Here is an 18543-nt window from a genome sequence, read left to right as displayed (position 1 = left end):
CGAGTGTCGCCATCTTGGTAAGGGTGGAGCCCGCCGGTCTGCTTTGTGAAGGCGGAACCCTGACGTCAGGGGCCACGCCCTCAGCCGCGGCGGGAAAACTTCGGATTTCCCGCGCCCTGCCTTTTTGATGGAGCCACCTTTTCTCAGTGCTGCGGTTACCCGCGCCCCTGGCATCTGGATGCCAGAGTAATGAGTGGGCCGGGGGGCCCGAGCTGACCTTGAATTCCTCTAAACTTGGTCACATGATCTCCCAACCTACCCTATTCGCGCTGCCCGTGGACTCCCACTCTTCATCTTCACTGCCTCCAACAACCTGGGAGGCCCTTTCTCAAGATACCACCCCAACCTCTGCATTCCCATCTCTATTACAGAGGACGCTTCAGATTATCTGTGGTAGTGGTGAGGCGCTGACCTTCAAAACTTTCCCTACCTCAATCATGACTTGCCCATGAGACAACCCTTTCCTCTTACATAACACAGCCTTAGGTCAGCTCCATGAAGGGAAAAAGGGGTTGTGCACCAAACCTGAGTGACAGCAGCAATCTCTTCAAACCTATAATCCTGAAAATAACACTTCTACCTCCTGGGGACAGCCCACACTATGAACCCTCCCTGTGGAAGAACTAGAAAACCCCTCAACTGCCTCTTCTTTTGTCATGAGTACTCAAATTTATCAATCAATGCTCAGGCCTGCCAGGTTAATTCCAAGTTCTATCTTATGTCAGTTCATATTAGCAAACAGCAATCCCTTCAGTCCTATGCACTACCCCTTGACTATTTCCCATTCATGCCCCTCAGGGAGGTAAGGATCCACTTTCTCAAGGGACACACCTCTCCTTTGCCTTTCTCAGGCATTCCCCTGTCCTTGGTATATAATTCCTACAACTCCCTCTTCCCCAAAGGTCTATCCACCTGCATGCATTCTTTAAACATCTGAGAACCTGCTGAATGCCAAGCATTGTGCTCAAGCTATTATGGTCCACATACACACAAGTCTCGGTTTCAAAACCCATTATTTGCAACAGTGTGAGCGTCCTCTGGGTCCTTGATATTAAAATTCCTTCCTGGACCAGTAGCACCACCTTTGCTGGAAATGCAGAATCTCAGGCCCCATCCCAGAAGTCAGAATCTGCATTTTTAAAAGATCTCCAGATGATTCAACTGCTCTTTTAAAGTTTGAGAGGCACTCCTAGATGACTGATTTCACTTACAACACTCTTCAGGAGCAGTTTAAAGTGGTCAGGATTCTACACCTGACCAAAGAGGGGTCCTAGGAATTAAATGGAGGTAAGCATGTCCCTGTTGTGTTCAGAGAGGAAAAGTGACTTGTCTGGCACTACCACCATAGAAAGAAGCACAACAGCACTTGGCAGTTCCCTCTAGTTCATGTTTATTAGTCTGCATAGTGACTTCGATTTTCCAAACACTGGGGGAACCCCTCAACCCCATCCTTCTTACATAGGAATGCAAGTTAATGTGTTTCAATGCCTATTATAAAAAACAAATACCACTTTAAAAAAATCAGATTTAACACATTTTTATTTCACTTTTTTCCATTTCTTTATAAAACAGTCATCTCCTCACTAGCAGCTGTCTCCCCTAGACTGGGGGAGGGAATGGAGGAGGTTGGGCACCTCCAAAGAAAAGGGGGTGGGGGAGAAGGGCCCAGGGTTACCTCCTGAGGTTCTTCTGGGCCTGTTTCAACAATGTGTCAAAGTCAAGAGAATCAAATTTGCTCTTTACAGGAGCAGGGTCAAAGTCTTCCCGGTTGGAGTCTATAAAGGTAGAGAGAGACAAACATCAAGGTCTCTGAGTACACCTCCCAACCACAGCGTCCTCAAATGGCCAGCTACCTCTCATGTCTATAATGGATGGAGCTAAAATCACCTGGATATTAATTCAAAAGACAGGTGAGCACCCATTTCTCCTCTCATCCCACCCCTTAGGCTCTTCACGTGTCAGAGGAAGACAAGTCTGCCTAGCTAGCGCCCCTCTCAAAAGGCTGGGGACCTTTTGAGGGAGGAGATGATACCAAAGGCTCAGGGCCTCCCTCCACTCACCAAGATCAGAATAGCTTCTCTTGCAGAACTGCCTGCGGCCCCCAAAGCACAGATCAAAGGGCTGTTCATCTGCTTGCCTCAGCTTGTGGCCACTCTCAATGGCTGCAAATGCCTCCTCGGCATAGCGGTAAGTGACGAAGCCATAGTTGTCACTGGTGGGGAGGGTGAGACAGAGGCTGACATGGCTATTTGGGCACATGCCATGGAGAAGAGACAGCTCGCCAGGGTACAGTAATGGACTGGGGTGGCTCTTCTCATTCCCCAAATTGCCAGCCCTCTAACTGTAGAAATGAAGGTGCCTATATTGCCTAGGACACCAGAGCAAGGGGGGAGAAACAAAGAAGCATCAAGATAGATAATGAGACAGGACATCCTGACCTTAGGGCCCAACCTCACCCTTGGACACGGAAGTGGATGGTGCACTCCTCAATCTCTCCAAAAACAGAGAACCTCTGTTTCAGCTCTGACCTAGTCATGTGACCAGGTATCTTCCCAATGAAGACCACTCTTCTCTCTTCCTATGTTAGGTCAAGGAAAATTGACACACTATGAGCCAAGGCCATAGCTGCAGACAGCTCTCTGAGCTCATGTCATGGCTCAGGGACAAGCCCTCTCCTCCCAGGACCTGTTCCTCTACTCACTATTGCACGCTCCTTCTGCAGAACTCTCTGCCTTTGGTAATGGTCGTGTGAACGATAAGAACTGTACCTGACAAGAGAAGAAGGTGCCATCAGTGCCCCAGACATTACGCAGCTCAAGTCTCAGAACTCTTAGGCACCTGCACCCCAGATGCACCGACTCCCTGAAAACACGCTCACCGTCGCCTCCTGTCACTTCTCCGGCGAGGAGATGGAGAGCGGGACCGACTTCGGGAACTAGATGATGAGGATGAGGAAGACGAGGAGGAAGATGAGGAGGAGGAAGAGGAAGAGCATCTTCGGGAACGTCCAGAGGAACTGCAACTGGACCTGGAGAACAAAGGGGCACACAGGAATGCTGGGAGCAGTGCAGGTATATTCTACTTACCTCACCTTGGCCCCAGCCCTGCCTCCCTGTCAGGAAGCTCAGGACCAAAGGCAAAGCAGAGCAGAGGAGATCTAGAAGAACTCTTCGCAGATGACCAAACTGAGAACGTCATGAACTTTAGATGTTCTAGAGTATTTGGGCACAGATCATATTTATTTTCAATTATGCAATTAAAAATAGAAAAATATTTAACAAATCAGAAAGAATAAAAATAACGGAGACTCAGAGATAAAAGGCTGGGCCCTAGGTCTTACAATTAGCTGTGGGTGGGGAGGGGGGCAGGCCTGGGTCTCTGGGATCCTGCTCCCCTCATATGTCTCATAGGAGTACTATGAACACGGCATTTAGGGGATGCGCTAGACCTGTAGTAGGGGACATTTCTGAAGATAAGCTTCACCATCAAAAACCAAGAATTCTTCATTGATTAAGTGGAAAAATTTGGGTCTATTACTGAGAAAAAGGTAGTGCCAGAAAATAGCTGAGGCCACAGTGACACTCAAAGGAACTGTCCCAGACTGTTTCCTCAACAGATGATTAAAGGGAGGACCGTCTGCCATTAACAACCCACTAGACCACCATCCCACATACTACCGGGAAAATAGCAGAAATAAGGACTGATACAGTATGCAAAGGAATCAACATGGTCAAGATCAAACCCTAATTGTCTCCCCAAGGCAGGTCTCCAGGAAGGAGGAGACCTCAGAGATATCCCAATCTCCAACAGGGGATATAAGCTATCTTCTCAGAGCTTGCCTCCTTCGAATCCAGTAAAGGGGGAGAAGACAAAAGCCAAAGACAGAAATAGAAGCCTTACTGCCTGAAAGTATCGATGTGCTAAAGCTTTCAGAGTAAACCAGAGGAGAGAACTTCCAAAGTGGAGAGAACCTAACAGGCCATCAGAGCTCACCTTCGCCACCTCTTGTGTGGGGGGGAGAGGGACCGGGACCGGGACCGGGATGAGGAAGACGACGATGAGGATGAGGAGGAAGATGCTTCGCTGGTCCGGTTGGACCCAGAGCTGACAGAACGGTTGCTGCGGCCACGGCGGCCTTGCCAGCCCCGGCTTGGGGGGCTGGCTGACCTGCAGGCTTTTCGATAACAGCGCATTGACTGCTGCTTGGCTGAGGGATCAGGGAGAGTCCTAGTGTTCGTGTCATTCCGGCAGGGTGAGGCCTCAGGGGACAGCAAGGTGGATGGGGCAAGGCAAGGGGCTGGGGGATCTGCCTGATCATTGCTAGTCCTGTGATCAAGTGGCTTCTGGGAGGCAGCTGTGCATGGGGGCAGCGGGGTGGCTGGGCCCAGAGACAAGACAGGTTTGATGGTGATATCCTGATGGCGTTTGACATTCCATCGGGAGCCCACCTCTGGAATGACTAGGGCAGGCGTCTTTTTTGGGGGGGTCCTGCTCCGGACACAATAGTCATGGTCCCCAGAGCCCACATGGACTGGACTAGGGCCATGGACCCCTTCTTGGAGGCAGGCTGCAGCTGGATGTTTGGCCTCTGTAACTCCTTCAGGCTTCAGGGTTCCCTCCTGGGCGGTGGACTTAGGAGATTTGGCTTTGGCCAGCAGTGAGACAGCAGCCAGGGGCTTCCATAACTGATGGGGAGGGGTAGCTGGAGGGGTGAGCCCTGTGAGGGGAGGGAGGATGGAGATAGCAGGATGAGATCCGATTCTACACTTCTAAACACTGTGAATATAGGCTCCAGGGATCCCCACTTCATCTCACAGAGTATACTAACAATGATCAACAGCCCAACTTCTCCCACTGTTAAAACTGCTCCTTCCCCTGAGTTCCCCATCTTGGAGACCAGCAGTAGAAACCCAACCAGCTATGGTCCTCCTGAACTGTTCAACCTCTCACTGCCCAAACCTAGCTGGTGGCCAGGTCCTGTCTGTCCTACCTCTTCATTCTTAGACTCACCCCCTGCCCTCAGAACTGCCTGACTTCTGGGCTGCATCTTGCATGAACTCATGTAATTGTCTCCTAATAACCTCCTACCTCGGGCATCACACCTGTCCACCTGTCTTCTACATTCCTGCTGGTGGGAGCACCCAAAAACCAAACTGGTAACGTTTTTTCAATTGCTTCTTCACTGTACAGTATAAAGTCCAACCAGCTTAACATGGCATTCAAAGTTCCCATAACCTGACCTCCTGCTTTCCACTCCAGCTTTCTCTCTTCCTTTAGCTCTGCCCAGCACCCTGATCAACCACTACACTCCAGCCAAAATGAACCACTCACAATTTCCCAAAACATACCGGGCTGGCTTTGCTTCTCCAGCTCACTCAAGCCATTCCATCTACCTAGAATGCCCATAAACCTACCTGATTGGTATCAGTGATTTTCTCAAACCTCCACTTTGAGGATTACCTTCTATATAACCCTGCCCTGACTGTCCCTCTTCAGACCCCACTATAAGCCACACAGGCTTCTTTAACACACAACAGCTGATACTCAACATGCTCATTTGTTTACACATCTGACATCTGCCCCCTGGACTGTGAGAACCTCAAGGACGAGGATCAGATCTCTGTATCCCCAACACCTACACACACTTGGTGCAGAGCAGGCTCGAAAAACATTTGCTGCATAAACTAATCAAAGGCAGAGTTCCCCACCCTGAACCCACCTGCCACGTTGGCCAGTTCTGGGGCTTGTAACCGGTCTAGGGGCCTCTTCTCCTGGGGAGTGTCAACGCTGCTGGCGGGGGGAAAAGGGAAAGCCTGGTTCATTGCCTCCTCAACATCTTGTACATCTGCTTTGCTCACAAAGCAATGGGAGAGGGGTGTGTGCAGAGAGGAATGGGGGGCACAAACTGCCCCAATCATTCTCCTCCAGCACAAAAGCGGTCTTAGTGACTGAACTTTATGTAGGTTGGGTCTCAATTCAGCTCTGCCCAATTCCTGGATGACCTTGAATACCCCCCACCTCCTCCAAGCCAGGAGCCTCTCGTGCCCGGCTCAAACCAACCCAAAATCAATGTGGAGGAAAATATGCTTGGCAAAACAGGATGGGGTATTGTGAACATGAAAAAAAAAAAAAGGCCTCTTGGTGCTGGAAGAATGGGAAACAAGGAGGTCCAGGATGCCTGTGCCCTCCAAGGAGTCAGGGGAGCCCTAGCCATGAATATCCTCCCCCACTTTTTCTTATACCATTACCAGTGCTGAGCAACCTTAACGCCTGTTAAATAAAGGAAAGAAATCCCCAAAAGCACGAGTTGCCAGAAAATAAAAGCCATCACCATTTGGAACCCCCAGACTGGAATAAGCCAGAAAATGGTACATATATATCCTCCTACTTCACCACTCAAGACAGTACCCTGTAGTGATGGGCTGAACCGGGGGTGGGGAACAGGGAAAGACTAGAGCGGACTAAATGTCCCTGTAACAGAGGCATCCAGTTGACAGTCCTGGAGTACCGGCCGGCTGCTGACCAACAGCTGTAGGGTAACTCACTCATGTCCCCATACTTACCCTGAGTTTCCTACATCCAGGCTGTCAGCAGGAGCCGGGGGAGGGCACTCCTTTTTGGCTGCAAAGAAACCATACTAGTTAAAAGCCCAACCAGATGTTCCATACTGAGGAGGTGCAGAAGGGCTGGCTCTGAGACCCAAAGGAGGAAAATCCATTTTGCCTACATACTCCATTTGGGTCTCCCCCAAGAGATCCATTCTCCTCCAGTGGGTACCCAGGTATATTTTTAATCATGTCTCTTCTCTGCTCAGAAACAAGCACACTCCCCACTGAATCTGGGGAGTCCAAACTTCTAAGCCTAGCATTCCAGGCTCTACATAACCCACCTAACTAACTTCCTAGTCTTATAACCTATTCTTGATCTACACTTATATTTTCTATTTTGCCTTGTACTACCGATACCTGTTACCAATTCAGCAGTCATTTCTGCAAATTCTTCTCCCCAGTCAGACCATAAGCTCATCTGAGAACAGGACATAATATCTCCCGCAGCACCTAGATCCATGCCTTGTACTGAGAAGCTGAGCTATCCATTGCCTTTCAAATACACCACATGCGATCTTTCCTATACCTCTGCCTTTACTCACCAGTCTCTGAATTCCTGTCTTCCAAGGCTCACCTGGAGAGCTACCTCCCCAAATAACCCAACCCACTTGAATCTCCCCATCCATCTACTCTTTATAGTTCTTGCCATGCTGTACCCACCACTCTCCCTGGCTTAGATTGTGTCACAGGTAAATCTTGTCTTCCCATTCCAATTAGGGGGCTGCTCTAGTGGCTGAGACTCCCCTTCTCCTTCCCCCCAGTTTAAGCAACTACAGGGCTAGGCCCAAAGGAAACATCAACAAAAAAGGGTTGGAGCAAAGCTACCCAGGTTTCCTCACCTTCTGATTTCTCAAATTGCTCCAGCAGACTGGACAGGTCCGATGCCTCAATTCCTGTGGAAGCATACAACACGGCCCCTATCAACTGAGTACACAGGTCCCAGAAGTCCCAAATCCCCTCACTTCTTCCCCTAGGCTCCCCATGCTCACTGTACTAAGTAAACCAAGGCAGCAACACAAAGCAGAAAGAATCAAACCAACCCAGACTTCCACCTCTCAAGAACTCTCCAAAGAAATCCAACAAAGGCCAGCCCCAATAAGGTAGTTTATCCTGTTTTATGGAGGACACTCCTCACACAACCCCCATGCCATTCTTCACGGAACTGTGTGGCACTCACCAATCTCACTGATGAAAGCCTGTACCACATCCTCAGGACCCTGGGTACGTGGGGTAGGCAGAAAGGACAGTGTCCTTAGACGGGCTGGGTGGACAGCAGGCAGCTTGGTGGTAGTGCTCTGCCTTGGTGCAGATGTGGGAACAGCCTTGGCAACAGGAGAGGGTGCCTTCTCCCTGGGCCTAGCTTCCTGGGGCTCAGGCTTTAGCCTCTCTGATGCAGGCTCCTCAACAGCCACACTCTCAGCAGGCAGACACGGTGAAGCCTTGATCCGAGGGCTGTGCACCGGGGAGGACACCTTGTGTTTCAGATGGGGAGATGCAGGCACTGGCTTGACCTCCACCTTGGTGGGCTCTATCTGACCAGCTGCCCCAAGACTGAGGGGAGGAGCCATCGGCACAGTCAGTACACTATCAGGAGGGCCAGGTGGGATGCCACTGGGCTCCACCTTGGGTGAGGGAACAGCTCTTCCAACAGAGGTTAGAGGCAAAGGAGGTGGGGGAACAGCAGGCCAGAATGGAGGGTGTTGCAGCCCTGGGCCCCATCCCAAGGGCCCATAGGTACAGCTGGAGCTATAAGGTGGGACTGGGGCAGGAGGAGGTACCCAAGGCACATTGCAAGTGGAGGGCACAGCATAGGCACCTGGAGTACCAGACACTAGGGGCACCGTCGGTGGAGGGGGCAAGCAAGGATAGCCAGAAGGGGACAAGGGGGGATAACAAGGCCAGGGTGGCACAGGGGCATAGTGAGTAAAGGGATCAGGTGGCACTGGCCCCACAGACATCGGAACACTAGGAGGCTGCAAGGGTGGTGGGGGCAGACTGGGGACACTTTGCCCATTTGTGGGAAGGGGCAGCATGGGAGTCATGCCCAGCCCACCCGTGGGAAAAGGCAGGGCAGTGGGCATTGTGGGGGGCATGGACTGCACAGCAGGAGGTGGAGGTCTTGCTGGCAGTAGCATCTCTTGGGATGGCACCTGCTCAGTGGGAGTTGAGGCCACAGGTTTGCTTGCAGGTGGCTCAGGACTAGGAGAGGCAGGGCTGGGACCCACAGGAGCAAAGCAAGCCTCAGAAGGAGCTTCAGGGCTTCTCTGCAGAGTTGTCTTCTTGGCTGTGGCTGGTGGGACAAGACAAGGGATGTCTGCCAGCCCTGTGGGAGTTTCTGGGAGGCTGGGCCACTTCCCAGCTGGGGGATGGGGGTTCCTCTCTTCTGCCTCTGCTTGGCGCTGCTGCCTTCGTCGCCGGTACTCAGATAGGCTAAGAGGCCGAGGCCTGGCTTCCTGGGCTGTTGCACTAGTACCACTTTCCCCCTTCAGAGGACCCATGACCTCGACTTCAGGATTGATGGCCTTTGGGGGGTCTGAGGACTCTGACTCCAGGAGGAGCTGGGGGGCTGGACTCCCCTGGGCTGATGACACTGTACCACGTCTGGGATCAGTTGGCCTAGACTTAACTAGTACAGGGTCAACTAGAGCCAGGTCATTGGGAAGAGAGTCAACTTGTACTGGCTTGGCTAGGACAGGGTCAACTGAAGGCAAGTCATCTGAGATGGGAACAACCACTGCACCGTCAACTGCTGCTGAGTGAGCCAGAACTGAGTCAATCAACACTGAGTCAGCTGGGAGAGGGTCAACCAGCTCTGAGTTCGCTAAAGCACGGTCAACCAGTTCAGGGTCAACAGGTAGAGGGTCAGCCACAGTGGGATCAGGGTCAACTGCAGTGGGATCAGGGTCAACCGCAGTGGGATCAGCTTCAACAGAGTCAAGTGGCATGGGGTCAGCTTCAGCAGAGTCAACCAGTGAGAGATGGGTTGAAACAGGGTTGGCTTGGATGGGGTCAACCAGGCTGGGGTAGAGGTCTAGAGGACCTTCTTTAGCAGGACTAGCTTGTCCAGCACTACTCTCCAAGTTCCCAGAGCCAGGCTTCTCCAAGGCAGCTGCCCAAGCCCGAGCCCAAGCCCGGGGCTTCCCTCTACCACGGGGAGGCACAACCTCTCTTTGAAGGTCCTCCTGAGGCAAGCTGCCTCCCTGAGAGGTCAGCTCTGTAACTGCTGTAGACTGCCCACGAGAGGCTGACCTCAGCCTCCTGGCATAGCCTTCTGCACAGGCAGCTGGCTGCTCCTTGCTCTTCTTCTTTCTGCCCTTTCGAGCTCTCTGGGAACTTAGCATTGTGTTGGCTGGTGGGTTCTGAGGCCCCTTGGGTGCCATTGGCTCCATGACCTCCCTGGGCTCCAACAAGCAGGCTGACTCCAGCTTTTCCTTTGAATCCAGTGACAACCCCTCTTTCTCAGGGCAGAGGGCTTCCCTGGGCACAGCAGCCTCTGTCTCTGCCTCTAGTGTAGGCATGAGCAGCTGCAAGGCCGCACTGGCCTCTAGCGAGTTATCCAGGAGGACAGGCTGGGGTCCAGTAGGGATCTGTCGCACCACAACTGGGATCTCCAGGTCGTTGCCAGCTGTGGCCGCCTGGCCCACAATTTCCAGCACCACACAATCCTCAGGCAGTGTCAAATCACCTGGCTGCTCTTGAAGCTCATCCTCAAGTGCTGTCAGGTGGGTGAGGTTAGGCAGGCAGTACGGGTGCATGGCCCGCACCAGCTCACTCAGGGAGGAGATGCTCTCATCGCCAGCTGCCTGCACTGCCATCTCTGCTGCTACTGCTGTTTTATCTTCCTCCTCGGGACAGGCCAGGTGCATGGGGAAGTCTGCGATGCTGCTCACAGAGTTGTTGAGCTCCCCAGCAAGCATCTCGCTGCTGAAGCCGGCCACCTCCTCCTCTTCTTCCCCATCACTACGCTGCTGGGGAGGTGGGGACTGGCCCCAGCGGGGTCTTGACCTTGGGGGTCTCCAGCTAGGAAGCTTGGGGGAGGAGGTCTCCAAGAAAGAGGGTGGAGAGAAGTCCCAAGGAGGATCTGTGAGAGACATCTCAACCTACAGGAAAGAAGATAAGACATAGGAGTTTTCTCCAGGAATATCTTTTTCCAGACATGTCCCCATATATTCCTCCCCATTGGGAGTCCATGAGGCTCCCTAGGTCAGGCTTACCCCACTCACTCTACTACTGCCTGTGCTGGGCCCCAATGGGTCAGTCGGGGTGATGAGGTCACGTTCTGGGGGTGTCCGAGAGAGGCTGAGCAGCCTGTGCAGCTAAAAGGGAGAAAAAGACCTGAAATGTGTTTGTGCTTCAGAACTTTATGAGTAGGCTCATGGATGTGGTTCCAACCTTTGCACCAACCACACACCCCCTTCCCCTCATCCCACACTTACAGAGGAGCCCTCCCGAGGTGACACAAGCAGCTCTGAGTCAGGAATGCTGTCAAATGGAGACAGGTTCTCGGAATCTGCATTGTCCAAGATCTCTGTTAGAGCTGTGAGCAGTGACACTTCATTCTGGTCCTCCAGAGATAACCTGCTCTGCTCAGGAAAGACAACAGGAAGGTCCCACCACCATCCCTATGACCTACCAGGCCACTGAGAAGGACTGGATGCCAAGAGAATCCCTCTCCCAGGCTCAGTTCAGCTCAATTTGCCAGAGAGAGATGTTAGTACCAGGAGGCATGGGTTCCAATCTCATTTACTACCATCCACCATCTCTCTAGTGTCAACAAAGACCTGTCAAAACTGAGTCTTGAACTTATGTTTCATACTCCCTACACTCTCAGGTAAGATGTGGGATGCTCAGCAGACAACCCTTGGCTAAGCTGGAATTGGACTCAAAACAAAGATCAGAACCCTCTGAACATGTAAGTCAGGGGCCCAGGCAGGGTGAAAGGCCTTGGATGATAATCCAAGTCTGCCAGGGCATCCTTTTACATGGGATGTAGCCCAACTCTCACTGAGAAACAAAAACACACTTCAAGGACTCAGGCTGAGTATCTAGGAACCAAGGCGCTAGGAGAACAGAGCCACTGAGCCAAAGCTCCTGCCTGAAGACCTCCAAGCTCAGCCCCAGCTCACCTCTCCAAGGCCACCAAAATCTTCAATGAGGGAGATGAGGGAGGCATCCATATAGCTGTGCATGGTCCCCAGCAGTGTCCCATCCTGCAGTATCAGCTCCTCCATGTCTAAGTCCTTGTCCCTCAAACAGGGGCCCAGCCGAGATAGATTGACAAAGCCAGAATCATCCCCCTCCTCATGCAGCAGCACCTGGGGCAAAAGGGAATAAGGTCAGGAAGGCACAGTGAAGGCTGCAGGGCATGGGCCCTCGGGGGCAGCTGATTTACATACTCTGTAAACCAGGTACTGAGCCCTCCACCAATGGCCTCAGACTCAGCAGGAGCCCCAACACACTCTGGACTTGCTGGGCAGAGAGAAGTACAAACTATGAGCCACAGTCACAACCAGATGGCAGTGTTCAAGAACCTTCTGGGAAAAAAAAAAGTTTAGACTCCATCCAGAAACACTTGGAACCACACGACATTGATAAACTGGGGAATAAAAACATCAAAAAGACCAAGATTGTTCAGAAGAGTTATCTGCTGGCAGTGATGAATACAGACACTCTCAGAGGCACACCAAAGGAGAGGAGGTCAGTAAGCAGGCAATTCCAATTACAACCACCTTACCTTCCTCAAATCCCACTTAGGCCTCTCGTCTCTGCTTAGCTCAAATCCCACCTTCTTCAAGAAGACACCTCAGGCCTCCCCAACGCATCTCTCCTCACACCCCGAATTCATACGTGTTCCTGTACCGCTCACTTCTGTGGCAATCACATCCTACCCACTTCCCTACCCCATGACATTCCTTGCATCATTACTAAAACTATATTCCAAGTTCCTTTGGGGCAAATAACCCTTTGTATCTATTAGCTTATATTTTTCTTGGCTCTTGGAAGGGTTTAAACTGTGCTTATACTTCCTGGTCACCCACCATGCCTGGCACAGTGCATCACAGTATACACAGCTGACAGTCACACTTATTTTGAACTTCTATTTTGAAGGCTCTACAGTGTGCCACCCAACCTCTCAAAGGTAGTCCCAAGGAACAAGTCTCTTCCCTACCCCAACCAGGTTAGAGCAAAAGAAGAGAAAGCTTGATTCTGTGGATGGAAAAGCCCCGCCCCACCCCACCTCTTCCCTGAGAACTAACAACATCTTCAGCCTTGTCAGGCAGGGAGCCATCCGCCCAGGCCTGTCAAGAGTGTGGGCGTGGGCAGGGCCAGAAGTGGCTGGAAGGGCTGGCAAGGCCAGAGGCAGGGGTATCTCCACTATACGAAATTATAGATGATGCAAAGGCCAGAGAACAGGAACAAACACGGACAAGCCAATCTTACCTCTCCTTTGGCAGCAAAGGCAAACTCTGTACCTCTTCCAAAAGAAAAAAAAAGCAACAGGTATGACTGCACCCCCCCACCCTCCTAATCAAGCTGAAGAGTAACAATGCCCAACGAGAGAAAAGGATAGATAGGGACACTTTAGGAGGCCAGGCCCAGAGATGAAGTAAAAGGTGGCAGGTTTTAGGCACTAACTCCTCCCAAGCCTTCACAATCCTGTAATTACAACTAGCAGCTGAATAGCACCTCGCTCAGCAAACACTCCCAGGTGAGCAAAGAGGCTGCATCTCCTGCCCTGCCACCTACCTGACCCAGCTACTAGGCCAGAATCTTGAGACAATGTCCAGCTTTATGAACCACTCATCACCACTTCCATCAGGCAGGTACTGGAGCCCCAGTCAGAGAAGCCCCTCTTTACCTGACCTCACCCATCCCTCCCCTCAAACCCCAAACAGCACAGCTCCCAGAGTACCAAGATCATGGAGAGGATAAGCCCAGGCTAAGAGTGTGCCAGCCACCAGCATCTCTTTAACAACCTCCCCGACTGGCTTTCCCACATCCGGCTTGTCCCTGCAGGGTTCAAAACCAGCTACAAACGTGAAAATACACATTTGATCACCTCTTGAGACACTCTCTAATCCCCTCTAAGGGCATGTTCCTGCTCTTAGCACTAGGTTTAAAGTCCTTAAATGGCTTACAGTGGTCCTGGTATTCCCCACCAGACTCCTCCAGCGTGTCTTCTCTCACCACTCTCTCTGTCGCTGTATACACCAGCCATACGGGTTTCTCCAATAAGGCATGTTCTCTCCCACCTCAAGGTCTTCACATACTGTTCCCTCTGAGGAAAGCTCCCCCTCCCCTCCGCCCCCCACAATCTCACCTTAAAATGTTTCTTCCCAGACCCTGCAAGTTAGATTACTACTGCTGATTATATAATATGCTGCACTTTCCTCTGTCCTCATCATTATTGTCTGTCTAAAACATAAGATCTGATAAAAACATAAGATCCTGGAGCACAGGGACCATGTGTGGTTTACCACAGTATCCCCCTATGTCTAAACATAATGGAATCTCAGTAAGTTCCTGGCTGATTGACTAGCTTCCACATACTCATCTTTGTGTGTGTTTGTGGTGAACAATCTCTCCACAAGACCCTCTCCAACCCCAAATGACTACCTAACTTGGACTACAGCTGGATCATGGATACTTCCTGCCTCTCCCCCAAAGGGTGGGCAGCACCAGCCCCACAAGATGTGGCCTCTGAGAAAATAAGGGAAGAGCGGGTGGGCAGCTCCCAAGTAGAGCCCCAGAAGCCACTCCCCACCCCCCACCCCCAGGGCCTGGATTGGTCTGCTAGAACTGATATTACCTGGCAACCTGCAGCCCAACTCCCACCTAGAAACCAAAAAAGAAAAAAAAAAGCTTTCAAGGACTCAGCTTAATTGCTTAAGCAAGATAACAGTTCAAACGAAGTCTTGCCGACCTCCACTCTGGGTGGGAACTTTTAAGAAGCCCTGGTGAGAAATGGGACGATAACACTTTTAACTATGGAGAACTGAAGACCAGGAATAAAAGAGTATGACAGAAAGAATGTCCCCCCCCCCCATTTAGTAAACGTTCAACTGGTGTTGAGTAGTTCTCAGATCGCCTCCAACTTTTGCCATCCCCAGCACAAATTCCAGAGAAGCTTAAACACAGACCATCTCAAATTTGTCTGTATCAATTCACAGGAGCAGGCCTTAGCTGCCTCCTCAAAAGAGATGCTTGAGGAAAAGTGAGGGAAGGAGAGGACTCCCTTTCCTTACTTAAGCCTGTGCCATGTAAATGTTGACACCTCCCATGCCCCTTGAATCACGAACGAGGCAGGACTGCAGGCAACAAAAACGCCAGTGCCCATGCCTCACAACCCACCCCAAGCCGGTCGGAAAGAGGCCGCCACTCCACAGCCCTTCAACCTCAGCCCTCTACCCTCCCCAACACACTCCGTCATCCGCAGGGAACAGACTACCCGCACACCTGTAAAGTCCTTTACCATCCGTTGTCGAGAGGCAACGCGGACCAAAGCAAAAAGAAAAAAACTCCTCCAAGGCTCTGGGCAAAGTTGATTCTAGCAGCCCCTACCTTCCTTCCTTCCCAGCCTGGGGCCCCCAGCGCCGATCGGAGATGGCGGGACCGGCTGAGACACACCCAGTTCCCGGCAGTGCGGCTCCAGCGCCGATACGAGATGCCCGGCAGCCTGGAGCGGGAGCCACGTGGACATCCCCTCCCCGCCCCCACGTGGACCCGAGGGCCTCCTCCCCCCCGCCCAACCCACGTGGGTGCCGGGGCCGCCTAGAGGGGGAGGGGAAGCAGACAAATTATCCCGGGAAAATCGCTCCCCCCACCCCACGTGGCTCCGAAAAGGCACTGCGGCGCTGGGCTACAGGCAGCCCCCACTCGGCATCCTTAGAGGGAGGTCTTACTCTAAGTCCGAGTCCCTCCACACACAGGGACCAGGTTTCCGACACCCTGCTCTGCCCCTCCGGCGTTCCGGAGGAATGGCCATAAGGACCCGCCTCTGCCCGCATCCCTCCAGCAAACGACCCAGGTCCGGTCGGTCCAATCCGTCTTCCGCAGCCACCCGGCATCGACTCCCGAACGCTTCTTCCCTTTCCTGTGGCGTCCACGTGTCACCGCCCGGCACACGCCGCTTTGCTGCCAGCCGCGGGCCGCCCGCCAGTCTCACCTGCTCCCCGCCACTCACAGCGCCCACAGTGCCATACGGCGCTTGGCTCCGACTCCCCCAACCGCTGCTGCGCACTCCACCGCCAGGGTCGGGGCCGGAGCCCCCACTCAGAAGCGGCGCGACTCCGTCTCTCAGTCTCCGGCGCGCCGCCATCTTGGCCCCTGAACACCCGGCGCAGCTCTGATCGCCGGCGCCGCCTCGCCCAGCCGATTGTGGGAAGGGAACTACAACTCCCGAAAGACACTGCAAGACTACGAGTCCCAGAAGACTGAGCGGCGATACCCATTTGCACACGGGAAAAGGGCACTGGCCTCACGAGGGAGCCTGGGAGTAGTAGTCGCATTCAGCAGAGCCTGAGTGGCACGTGCTATAAGCATACTGTAATGCATAATTTTGTGTTGCGCGGGGGGACCTAGTTGGGGAGCGCGAGGTAATAAGGGGATAATTACCTATTGCGTATCTTTTTATTTTCCCAATTCGTCCAACTGTCAGAACTCCCTCTTTGTCTGACGTTTTACCTGCTGCACGTTCCTTTCTCCTTAGTCCAAGTGGGCCTGTGTTTTGAAACAGCACCGCCTCGTGGGCACCAGCACTCCAGGAGCTAAGCCTCACCCGCTACACTGCGGCACTACCGCGAGTTTAATCTTAGAACACAGCATTATCGGTGTCTCTCTGAGCTACTCAGAAACCCACGTTCATGTCTCATTACCAAATTTACTTCCTGCTACTGCAGATCATCTTGCTATCTTCCAAATACAACAGGTGTTTTTCTGCCTTGTGGAAAACTTTAGCCTCAAAACATCTTTGAGGCCCTATTTTATCCGGGAAAGACTTTTTGGTTATCCCAGCCAACCTTGATCCCTCTCTGTATTTCCACAGTCCATCACTATGTCTATTATTTACTCATTTGTCATTTAGAAGCTACTTCATATTGTTTTCTTTTTCTTTTTTTAAATATTTATTTATTTATGTGGTTGTGCCGAGTCTTTGTTGCAGCAGGCGGGCTCCCTAGTTGCAGCTTGTGGGCTCCTTAGTTGTGGCACACGGGCTTCTTAGTTGTGGCATGCGAACTCTTGGTTGCGGCACGCATGTGGGATCTAGTTCCCTGAGCAGGGATGGAACCCAGGCCCCCTGAATTGGGAGTGCAGAGTCTTAACCACTGTGTCACCAGGGAAGTCCCTGTTTTCTTTTCTTTTTTTTTTTTTTTTTTTTTTTTGCGGTGCGCGGGCCTCTCACTGTTGTGGCCTCTCCCGTTGTGGAGCACAGGCTCCGGACGCGCAGGCTCAGCAGCCATGGCTCACAGGCCCAGCCGCTCCGCGGCATGTGGGATCTTCCCGGACCGAGGCACGAACCCGTGTCCCCTACATCGGCAGGCGGACTCTCAGCCACTGCGCCACCAGGGAAGCCCGTTTCCTTATTTATTTATTTATTTATTAACATCTTTATTGGGGTATAATTGCTTTACAATGGTGTGTTAGTTTCTGCTTTATAACAAAGTGAATCAGTTATACATATACATATGTTCCCATATGTCTTCCCTCTTGCGTCTCCCTCCCTCCCACCCTCCCTATCCCACCCCTCCAGGCTGTCACAAAGCACCGAGCCAATATCCCTGTGCCATGCGGCTGCTTCCCACTAGCTATCTACCTTACTATGTTTGTTAGTGTGTATATGTCCATGACTCTCTCTCACCCTGTCACAGCTCACCCTTCCCCCTCCCCATATCCTCAAGTCCAGTTCTCCAGTAGGTCTGCGTCTTCATTCCTGTCTTACCCCTAGGTTCTTCATGACAATTTTTTTTCCCGTTTCCTTATTTTTAAAAAAAGTTTTGTATTACAAAAATTTAAAAATCACTTCAAAGAATACAAAACTATTTAAGTAAGAAATATACTTGGCCTACAAATTCCAGTCCCCAGATTTAACCCTTGTCACCTTTGGTGTGTATTCAGCCACACTTTTTCTATGTATATAAAAACGTATAGGTCCCAGTGAAGAAACATTCAAACATTACTTCCTGTCCTAGTCCCAGAGCCTGTAAAGGTGAACCCAGTGGGGCTGGCTGGAGAAGAAGAGGAAAGTTTGTTCCAGAAGGAACTGAGGGATCATAAGGATTTCAAAACATGGGAAAGGGAGGAATAAATTATTCGTCAAAAATCAGTTGTGTAGGGCTTCCCTGGTGGCTCAGTGGTTGAGAGTCCGCCTGCCGATGCAGGGGACACGGGTTCGTACCCCGGTCCAGGAAGATCCCACATGCCGCAAAGCAGCTAGGCCCGTGAGCCATGGCCGCTGAGCCTGCGCGTCCGGAGCCAGTGCTCCGCAACGGGAGCAGTTGTGTATATTTTTTCCAGGCCCAAAGAAAGAACAAGTCACGTGTAATGGAATCTAACTCTTGGAGAATATCAATAGGGAATTTTCAAGTTATTTGTTATACAACTTAGCTGTTTTAATTAGCATACAATCATTCCAGCCCCTCTAAATAAAAAAGTTTTGTTTTATTTTGTTTTTCTTTTGGCAGCTCCGCGTGACTTGTGGGATTTTAGTTCTCTGACCAGGGACTGAACCCAGGCCCTCGGCAGTGAGAGCGTGGAGTCCTAACCACTGGACCACCAGGGAATTCCCAGAAGTGTTTTTTTTAACCTTAAAAAAAATGTATAGGGACAGACATTGACCTTTGTTCAAAAATGGGACCATCCCACATGTATGGTTCTATAACTTGCTTTTTTTTCATGTAACAATATGTTTGTCCATTCATTAACCAATATATACTGA

At 51.6% G+C, this 18543-nt stretch overlaps 1 protein-coding gene and 1 non-coding gene across 7 annotated transcripts; one reads left to right on the top strand and one right to left on the bottom strand.

Moving 5' to 3' along the window:
* Nucleotides 1-1379: 1379 nt before the first annotated feature.
* PPRC1 (PPARG related coactivator 1) lies at nucleotides 1380-15957 on the bottom strand. Of its 6 annotated transcripts, XM_029201040.1 has the most exons (15): nucleotides 15775-15957; nucleotides 11735-11923; nucleotides 11045-11191; nucleotides 10823-10924; nucleotides 10294-10708; nucleotides 7786-8898; nucleotides 7448-7501; nucleotides 6564-6621; nucleotides 5720-5790; nucleotides 3994-4717; nucleotides 2879-3028; nucleotides 2702-2768; nucleotides 2457-2578; nucleotides 2061-2212; nucleotides 1380-1775 (listed from the first exon to the last, which is right to left on the bottom strand). In XM_029201040.1, the coding sequence occupies exons 1-15, from the start codon at nucleotides 15925-15927 to the stop codon at nucleotides 1672-1674; spliced, it is 3621 nt and encodes a 1206-aa protein (XP_029056873.1). In that variant the 5' UTR covers nucleotides 15928-15957; the 3' UTR covers nucleotides 1380-1671. The 6 variants fall into 6 exon arrangements, with proteins under 6 accessions (XP_029056873.1, XP_029056869.1, XP_029056870.1 ...); XM_029201036.1 differs by having other exon boundaries at nucleotides 7786-10708; XM_029201037.1 differs by having other exon boundaries at nucleotides 5720-5787; nucleotides 7786-10708.
* Nucleotides 15958-17757: 1800 nt separating this feature from the next.
* Nucleotides 17758-17877, top strand: LOC114883511. Its single transcript, XR_003790605.1, has one exon. It is a non-coding gene; the product is annotated as a small nucleolar RNA SNORD22 (small nucleolar RNA).
* The last annotated feature ends 666 nt before the right edge of the window (nucleotides 17878-18543 follow it).

This window comes from Monodon monoceros, unplaced genomic scaffold (genome assembly GCF_005190385.1).
Source record: "Monodon monoceros isolate NGI ecotype Baffin Bay Population unplaced genomic scaffold, NGI_Narwhal_1 Super_Scaffold_4, whole genome shotgun sequence".
NCBI classification, from domain to species: domain Eukaryota; kingdom Metazoa; phylum Chordata; class Mammalia; order Artiodactyla; family Monodontidae; genus Monodon; species Monodon monoceros.
Note: the sequence above shows the minus strand (reverse complement) of the source record. Positions and strands in the feature narration are given on the sequence as shown.

Excerpts from the sequence above, each read along its gene's own strand:
- PPRC1 (XM_029201041.1), bottom strand. The coding sequence starts at position 15,676 with ATGCCGGGTGGCTGCGGAAGACGGATTGGACCGACCGGACCTGGGTCG. Across the intron at positions 3,029-3,993 it reads CCACACAAGAGGTGGCGAAG|GTCCAGTTGCAGTTCCTCTG; the intron begins GTGAGCTCTGAT and ends TTTGTTCTCCAG. Across the intron at positions 1,776-2,060 it reads GAGAAGCTATTCTGATCTTG|ACTCCAACCGGGAAGACTTT; the intron begins GTGAGTGGAGGG and ends CTACCTTTATAG.